Source organism: Entelurus aequoreus, linkage group LG02, assembly GCF_033978785.1.
Source record: "Entelurus aequoreus isolate RoL-2023_Sb linkage group LG02, RoL_Eaeq_v1.1, whole genome shotgun sequence".
Lineage (NCBI taxonomy): Eukaryota > Metazoa > Chordata > Actinopteri > Syngnathiformes > Syngnathidae > Entelurus > Entelurus aequoreus.
Genome location: NC_084732.1, coordinates 35,275,280 through 35,284,294, shown reverse-complemented (window position 1 = coordinate 35,284,294; position 9,015 = coordinate 35,275,280). Strand labels below are relative to the sequence as shown.

The 9,015-nt window shown below is 40.5% G+C and overlaps 1 protein-coding gene across 3 annotated transcripts in view; it reads right to left on the bottom strand.

Annotated features, from left to right (window-relative positions):
- Nucleotides 1-1,570: 1,570 nt before the first annotated feature.
- Nucleotides 1,571-9,015, bottom strand: part of itsn2b (intersectin 2b) — a 64,441-nt gene continuing 56,996 nt past the window's right edge. Inside the window, exons 40-41 of one of the 3 annotated variants that reach the window (XM_062025909.1) lie at nt 4,251-4,424; nt 1,571-3,142 (exon numbers count right to left, since the gene is read on the bottom strand). In XM_062025909.1, the coding sequence (XP_061881893.1) occupies nt 2,994-3,142; nt 4,251-4,424 (323 nt within the window). In that variant the 3' untranslated portion in view covers nt 1,571-2,993. The remainder of the gene's footprint in view (nt 3,143-4,250; nt 4,425-9,015) is intronic. The other 2 variants (XM_062025911.1, XM_062025908.1) reach the window with 2 other exon arrangements.

The following is a 9,015-nucleotide window of genomic DNA, read 5'->3' as shown; positions in this document are numbered from 1 at the left end:
CAGGTGAACAGGCAAATTGAGAACAGGTGGGTGCCATGATTGGGTATAAAAGTAGATTCCATGAAATGCTCAGTCATTCACAAACAAGGATGGGGCGAGGGTCACCACTTTGTCAACAAATGCGTGAGCAAATTGTTGAACAGTTTAAGAAAAACCTTTCTCAACCAGCTATTGCAAGGAATTTAGGGATTTCACCATCTACGGTCCGTAATATCATCAAAGAGTTCAGATAATCTGGAGAAATCACTGTACGTAAGCAGCTAAGCCCGTGACCTTCGATCCCTCAGACTGTACTGCATCAACAAGCGACATCAGTGTGTAAAGGATATCACCACATGGGCTCAGGAACACTTCAGAAACCCACTGTCAGTAACTACAGTTGGTCGCTACATCTGTAAGTGCAAGTTAAAACTCTCCTATGCAAGGCGAAAACCGTTTATCAACAACACAATAAGCGACAGCAGTGTGTAAAGGATATCACCACATGGGCTCAGGAACACTTCAGAAACCCACTGTCAGTAACTACAGTTGGTCGCTACATCTGTAAGTGCAAGTTAAAACTCTCCTATGCAAGGCGAAAACCGTTTATCAACAACACCCAGAAACGCAGTCGGCTTCGCTGGGCCTGAGCTCATCTAAGATGGACTGATACAAAGTGGAAAAGTGTTCTGTGGTCTGACGAGTCCACATTTCAAATTGTTTTTGGAAACTGTGGACGTCGTGTCGTCTGGACCAAAGAGGAAAAGAACCTTCCGGATTGTTATAGGCGCAAAGTTGAAAAGCCAGCATCTGTGATGGTATGGGAGTGTATTAGTGCCCAAGAAATGGGTAACTTACACATCTGTGAAGGCACCATTAATGCTGAAAGGTACATACAGGTTTTGGAGCAACATATGTTGCCATCCAAGCAACGTTACCATGGACACCCCTGCTTATTTCAGAAAGACAATGCCAAGCCACGTGTTACATCAACGTGGCTTCATAGTAAAAGTGTGCGGGTACTAGACTGGCCTGCCTGTAGTCCAGACCTGTCTCCCATTGAAAATGTGTGGCGCATTATGAAGCCTAAAATACCACAACAGAGACCCCCGGACTGTTGAACAACTTAAGCTGTACATCAAGCAAGAATGGGAAAGAATTCCACCTGAGAAGCTTAAAAAATGTGTCTCCTCAGTTCCCAAACGTTTACTGAGTGTTGTTAAAAGGAAAGGCCATGTAACACAGTGGTGAACATGCCCTTTCCCAACTACTTTGGCACGTGTTGCAGCCATGAAATTCTAAGTTAATTATTATTTGCAAAAAAAAAAAAAAAGTTTATGAGTTTGAACATCAAATATCTTGTCTTTGTAGTGCATTCAATTGAATATGGGTTGAAAAGGATTTGCAAATCATTGTATTCCGTTTATATTTACATCTAACACAATTTCCCAACTCATATGGAAACAGGGTTTGTATATGAATATATATTTATACATATATATGTAAATAAATAAAACACACTATTAATCACTATAAACTGAATGTAGTACAACTGTATGCGATGCGATTTACAAGTTGGCTCCCTTGATTTCTGTGACAAAAATTATACGCAGTAATTGATCACTTCAGTAGTACTCTAAGTAAAGTAAAGTAACACCCTAATCTGCAGAGTACCAGGACTTAATTAGACATAAGGAATCTGTTTTTTTGCATTTATAGGTGTATTTAATACTAGCTATTTAAAAAAAGCAAAAATGTCCCCACAAATACATCATGATGCTTAATCCAAATAATATATATTCACAGTGTACGTACACAACTTGTAAAAGGTAACTTTGGCCACTTTGAATGTCTTTAATTGGACTTCCAGTCAGACGCCTTGATTGAGTGCCAGGTGAGTAGAAACAGCAGGTAAACAGTTTTACAGACTCTACTGGCACAGCAGAAATCGGTGCAGATGACTGCAAAACGTGGAACAAAAACTTTCACATTCAGTAAGCAGTCCAGTCTCTTTGCACAGACATTAAAAAACAACTTACTGAAGTCAATGAAAGATTTATAAACAACTATTAGTGACAACAAGTGAGTAGACTTACAATAAAACTCAATTAGAGTAGCGACATGCTTCGTTTATATTTGACGACACCCACCTTTAAATAGAACCCAATGATTATGCAAGACGACACAGAGGAGCCCTGCATCTAACCTTTGGATAGTCACATGAACATAAATTATTAAATAAATACACATCGCCGTTGAATTGCACTCGCAGGTGCTTGCTTTACACTGTTGGTCTTACAGACCTGTGGTGGGATGAAAGAACAACAAAACTTTGTAAAACGTGAGATTGTTATTATTGCACAGCTGCTGCATGAGTTCCACGAGGAATTCAAACAAAAATGATTTGCTTAAATGTTATCATCATTCGGGGGAACACAACTTGGACAAATGTGGTAAATTGGGAATCACCAAACCCTAGTTAACCCTTTCTAAACCACTAGAATTTAAAATGTAAATTTACACCAAGGCTTTGAATGTCAGACCAACACATTCTGTTATCACAGGCAAGTCTTCTGCACATGCAACTCACTCAACATACTGTAATTAGTATGCAAATGCATGAAAACAAAATGACCTAACCATATATAATACACACATTACTTTGTGTCATGTCAGTGACGCGACTCTGCAAGATGTCTGACCCTACAGCATTAGACAGAGTACTCCTCTGAGAGAGTGCATAGTGACACTTAACAGCGAGCACGGGGGCGTGCAAGAAGCCACTCCAGTTCACCTCAAAAGGCGTGTCTGCAAGACCTGAACGACTGCATGACTCCTACAAATAATCATGATCTATGCAGTCTTCCATTGGTGGTCCTATCCTTTAGATCCCCAACAGTATTGGCAGCAAATATTACTATTCCCTTTCATCCGAGTAAGTGACTTGAAACATCACAGTATTAAGGCGAGTGAAGGGGGATATCATGGGTTGTTAGTTACTATAGCGCGTCATGCTATCTGCTTTTGGAGAGCTGCAGGTCGAGGCGGACCCACACTTCGCCTGTGGGGACCTCCTTGAGCAGAATACGTCGTGTGACTGCGCTCTTGTTGTCCAGCTCTTTCTTTATGGTCGCCACAGGAACCTCAACCCGTCCCAGGAATTCTGAAAAAAAAGACAATGTTTTTGAACGTGTTTATTCTTTATAAAATGCCGACCAGGACGCTTTAACGACAGACGCTCGCTGGCCCACCACTTCAAGCCTCACATATTTAATGAGCCGGACGTGACGTCAGGTGAATATAACCTATAGAATATAGTTAGGGCAACACATTTTTTGCATGGAGTTATCTGCTCACTCCAGACTCTGTTTACTCTCTCTCACTGATACTTTTTTACTTTAAACATAACTTACAGGGGTCCTATTATGCGAAACCAACTTTTCTTTATTATTTGGAGATCCTCATAAGTCCAGAAAATGTGAAATCCAACCTTGGCGACATGGCGGAGATATTAATAAAACAATCTTGCCTTCTTCCAAACTTGCTTTAAACGAGCCGTTTGGAATTCCAGCCTTTAGATGTAATTTGCCTTAGTTACGTCAGCAGCTAACTCCATATGTGGTAGATGTTTACCCGAAGAGCTTTGCGCGAGTCTGCCATTTTTTATTCAGTTGTAGTCAAAAAGTTATTTCTTGTCAAGGAAGTGTTTTAAATGTTAATTAAACAAATCAGAACATGACCCCTTTAGGAGTATGAGTATGGGCCGTGAAAGCAGTATAAACAGTGTCATATTATGATTTATTATGATCTAAAACATTTCCTTGTGGTCTACATAACATGTAAAAGTGGTTCTTTGGTCAAAATGTTGCATAGATTATGTTTTATAGACCATCTTCCACCCGCTTTCAGACCATTTCTTCAGAATGGACGTTCTGTGGGCAGTCTAATTTACGCGCCGAAGCCCTCCTCTAGGCCAAGCCCCCTTCGACTGCGTCTCTAGCCCGTCAACCATGTTGTAGTTTTTAGCGCTTCTATATGGAGTCTACTGACAGATATAAGTTAGAACTATACGCTACTTTTGTATTAGAAATGGAAACAGTGGAGGATGCATGTGCATGTACGTGACAGTTTGCCCCACAAGAGGATTACTTTTGCACCCTGCACCTGTAATAAAACATATGTTATAAACAACTTGATTAAATATGTCTACATGGGGTAAGTTATATAAAAGGACATGAAGAGGAGTAATGCTGATTAAGATGGTAACTGACCATCAGGAGCAAACTGGTCCCGCTCGAAGATGGTGATGCTGAGCATGTCCTGGTGGATGTCCCTGATGTTGAACTGACAGTTGAAGTTCCACTTGGGGTTCACAGTGTCATTGAGTGTCCTGGATGTGTAGACCTGAGCTCCCATGGTCACCTCGCAGTATGGATTGGCTTTACCTGCAGCAAGAGCGAGGAAGGTGATCGAACAGGAGAAATAACGAGGAAAAAAGTAATTAGAGAAGGTATTGTATGGATGGAAAATGGCAGAATGCATGAAAAAAGACCCCATAATTTGGAGATATTCAACTCAATTGTCTTGGGGGCTACATTTTCAGAAAGCTAAGGTCGGGGGGCCGGACTTCTCCTTAACACTATTACACTTCTCCTTACACTATTAGTCTTACTTTGTGTATTCCGGGGAACCAGTGTTCTCTAAAGCAGGGGCCCCCAATCTTTTTTTTATTGTATGCATTATTTTCACAGACTGGCCACATGTGGCAGACAAATACAGCAGAAAGTAGTGCATAGAAAATCAACTCACCATTATGCAGAATTAGTGGGAACCCTTTCTTAGATATGGTCTCCGGCAGGTTGATGGTATATACCAGTGTTTCTTAACCATAGGGCCAATTGTTGGGCCGCAAGCACCCCCTAAAATACTGTATACCTGTTTTTCAGCTGTGGTTCGTATGGGCCGCAGCGATACTCAGTTATAATACACTTTTCCACCACTTGTGGAATTAATAACAATATCAAACAAACAGAAGAAGTCTGGCGCTAATGTCATAGAGGAGTTTCTCAAGCGCAAATATTATGACTGAAGTGGTTAAACTGTATTTACATTTGAACTGACATTTTATTGATAGTTCAGTGAAGGAACTTATTTACTATAAATGTAGCTTACTTATTTTAGCACTACATAATTGTTCGTACATTTATTGTTTGCCAGTTACATAAGAGCATTGGCGTTGTTAGGCCTATTTTAGGGGGGGCTCAAGCCCCCCTAAAAATCTTTTTTTTTTTTCTTTTTTTTTTTACAAATACATGCCGACATCCATCCATCCATCCATTTTCTACCGCTTATTCCCTTCGGGGTCGCGGGGGGCGCTGGAGCCTATCTCAGCTACAATCGGGCGGAAGGCGGCATATTCATTATAAAGTGGCCCGAATATGAGTTTAAATAAATAATCATATAACCTGTCATTATTCACTCAGTTTCACCTAACTTCATAGTGTAAAGTAGAGAGCCCCTTTAGTGCGTCGGTATCCAATCCATTCCACTTGTTCATATAGAAAATGCCCACATCACTCAAAATCCAGTCCGCATTTTCTCTGCGACCTTGCTTGCGGTCTGGCAGGTGTACGAAGCACATTAGCACACAACACTGCAGAACAAGAACCTTGTGTCTGCAATTGTAAATAATTTAGTTTTTAAGTATTGTGTTTCTTGTACAATCAATATAAAGTAATATACATTAGCCTATTGTTAAAATAATGAAAACAACATCATTAAATATATTTGTTTTATTGTATTGTTACATTAATAGCTGTTGTATTATTATAGGATGGCTTGTTAAACATTTCATAGGATTTTCAGAGGGTGGAAAAACCAAGACATTTAATATAAAATGTAACATGAATAAATACATAAAAATGGTTAAAAGCCATCGTCCCGGGGAGCATTTAATTTCGTCTCGTGCATTTTTTTTACCATCCCCGGGACGACGGGACTACATTAATCTCAAGCCCTGGAAGTTACATTTTATTGTTTGCATTATTTGTTTCAGCATTGCACTTTGAAGATGGTCCCTCAGCTCTTTGACAGCTTTGGCTCTTTTTCAGATCAGCAGACTAAGTCTTTCTTATTTACAGTATATGTAAATGTTTCTCATTTCTATTCAGACTTCCATATATATTTAATTTCCTAAACGGCTTGCCATAATATATATATAAATATATTATATACAAGCCAAATTATCCGATCCAGATATTACTTTAATTCAAGTAATTAAGTAATATTTCCAGGGCTTGAATTTACAACCATTTTAGTCACATATGTGCCCAAAATGTCATATGTGCAACTTCAAAATATTTGGGAACAAACAATTATTGTATTGTGAGCGAAAGTTGTGGCATTAGCCTCTATGTTGTGAATTAAAGGCCTACTGAAACCCACAACTACCGACCACGCAGTCTGATAGTTTATATATCAATGGTGAAATCTTAACATTGCAACACATGCCAATACGGCATTATAAAGTGCAATTTTAAATTTCCCGGGAAACTTCCGGTTGAAAATGTTTCGGTAGGATGACATTTGCGCGTGACGTCACGGGTTGAAGCAGACATTTTGGAATAGCACGGTGGCCAGCTTAAGTAGTCTGTTTTCACCACATAATTCCACAGTATTCTGGACATCTGTGTTGGTGAATCTTTTGCAATTTGTTCAATTAACAATGGCGACTGCAAAGAAGAAAGCTGTAGGTGGGATCGGTGTATTAGCGGCTGGCTACAGCAACACAACCAGGAGGACTTTGAGTTGGATAGCAGACGCGCAACCGTGAGTACAGCTTTGGCTTCCAAACATTTGATTGCTTGCCCGTGCGTGCGTGCATGTCACGTACGTAACTTTGGGGAAATATATGTTTCTTGCCGACTCTGATGGCGGCCGGGGTGTCGTCGAAAGCTACAACGCCGTCCGCCGCCGCGCCGCTGTCCTCACCTGTCTGGGTTGACTTCCTCCGTCTCAGGGCCGCCGACCGCACCGGTCATCGTGGTGAAGTCCTTCGTTGCGCCGTTGATCGCTGGAACGCAGGTGAGCACGGGTGTTGATGAGCAGATGAGGGCTGGCGTAGGTGGAGAGCTAATGTTTTTAGCATAGCTCTGTCGAGGTCCCGTAGCTAAGTTAGCTTCAATGGCGTCGTTAGCAACAGCATTGCTAGGCTTCGCCAGGCGGCACAGCATTGACCGTGTGGTTACAGGTCCAGGGTTTGGTAGTATTGTTGATCTTCTGTCTATCCTTCCAGTCAGGGGCTTTTTTCTTCTGTTTCTATATGCAGTTAAGCACGATGCTATCATATTAGCTCCGTAGCTAAAGTGCTTCGCCGATGTATTGTCGTGGAGATAAAAGTCACTGTGAATGTCCATTTCGCGTTCTCGACTCTCATTTTCAAGAGGATATAGTATACGAGGTGGTTTAAAATACAAATCCGTGAAACACAATAGAAAAAGGAGAGAGTGTGGAATCCAATGAGCCCTTGTACCTAAGTTACGGTCAGAGCAAAAAAAGATACGTCCTGCACTGCACTCTAATCCTTTACTCTCACTTTCCTCATCCACAAATCTTTCATCCTGGCTCAAATTAATGGGGTAATCGTTGCTTTCTCGGTCCGAATCGCTCTCGCTGCTGGTGTAAACAATGTGCAAATGTGAGGAGCCTTTCAACCTGTGACGTCACGCTACTTCCGGTACAGGCAAGGCTTTTTTTTATCAGCGACCAAAAGTTGCGAACTTTTTCGTCGATTTTCTCTACTAAATCCTTTCAGCAAAAATATGGCAATATCGCGAAATGATCAAGTATGACACATAGAATGGATCTGCTATCCCCGTTTAAATAAGAAAATGTAATTTCAGTAGGCCTTTAATAACATAGAGGCTAATGCCACGACTTTCATTGTGTTTCAGTGTATCTTGAAGGATCATGCAAGTAATTGTTTCTTGTTGATGCTGTAAACAAAATGTCACTGTGCAAACCCAAGTTTGCTGTTGTACTGAACACAGATTGAAACTAATCCGACTGAAATAATAATAATAACAATGAATAATTTCTAAGTCTTTGTTAGCCGTTTGTGAAGTTTTGTGCTCGTGCGCTACGTTCGCTCGCATCCTGCATCTCTGGGGGCTAAGCCCCCCCTGTCCTTAAGAGCTAGTGACGCCCCTGCATAAGAGTCTCTTCTTATGCAGTATATTTGGTTAGAACTTATTTTTTAATTGAGCCTGACCTAAGCCTAAGGTATATGTTTTCAATAAAAAATAATCTTTGTGATTAACACATGCTCATATCATTTGACAAGGTTGTAAACTGTAAGTAGGTTAGATATACTTATTGAATTTGATTAAATCAAGAGTAGGATTACCAATTCAGTGTTGATATTTGAGTGGTCCCCAGTCCCCTCCGTAGTGTAAAAGTTGGGTCCGGAGGTCAAAAAGGTTAAGAACCCCTTCTATATACCATCAGCCTGCTGTGCACTGCAGATGGAAATTAACCTTTGTCTACAATCTGGCACATTAACATGTTATATGTTCATTAATGTGCAATGTTCCATCTACTATAACAAAAAACTCCTATCAGGAGTTGTAATATACATCTATGAACAAGCTTATTGGTGTGTCTAGTGGGACAGGCAAACGTCAAGTAGGAGAAAATGGCGTAGTTTATAAATTATTTAATGTTTCTGTGGAACCCGGTAGCAAATGTGTCACGGACCGGTACCGGTCCCCGGACCGGTGAACATTTATTTTGTCAGAGTTACAAGAGCCTTCTGCAAAAAAGCTAGTAAAACATCATCTCTATGGTAGCACTCTAGTGTTTTTAAGAATCTGCTGCAAAACAAGTTTTTTTTAAACTGAACCCATGGACCACCAGTTGAATAGCCCAAATGATGAAAAAGAGAGGACTTACAATGCAACCTTGAAGAACAACACTAGTGTAACTAAAGAAGTTAAACACATTATTACTGACTGCATCTGAAGTAAACAAGCTACAGCA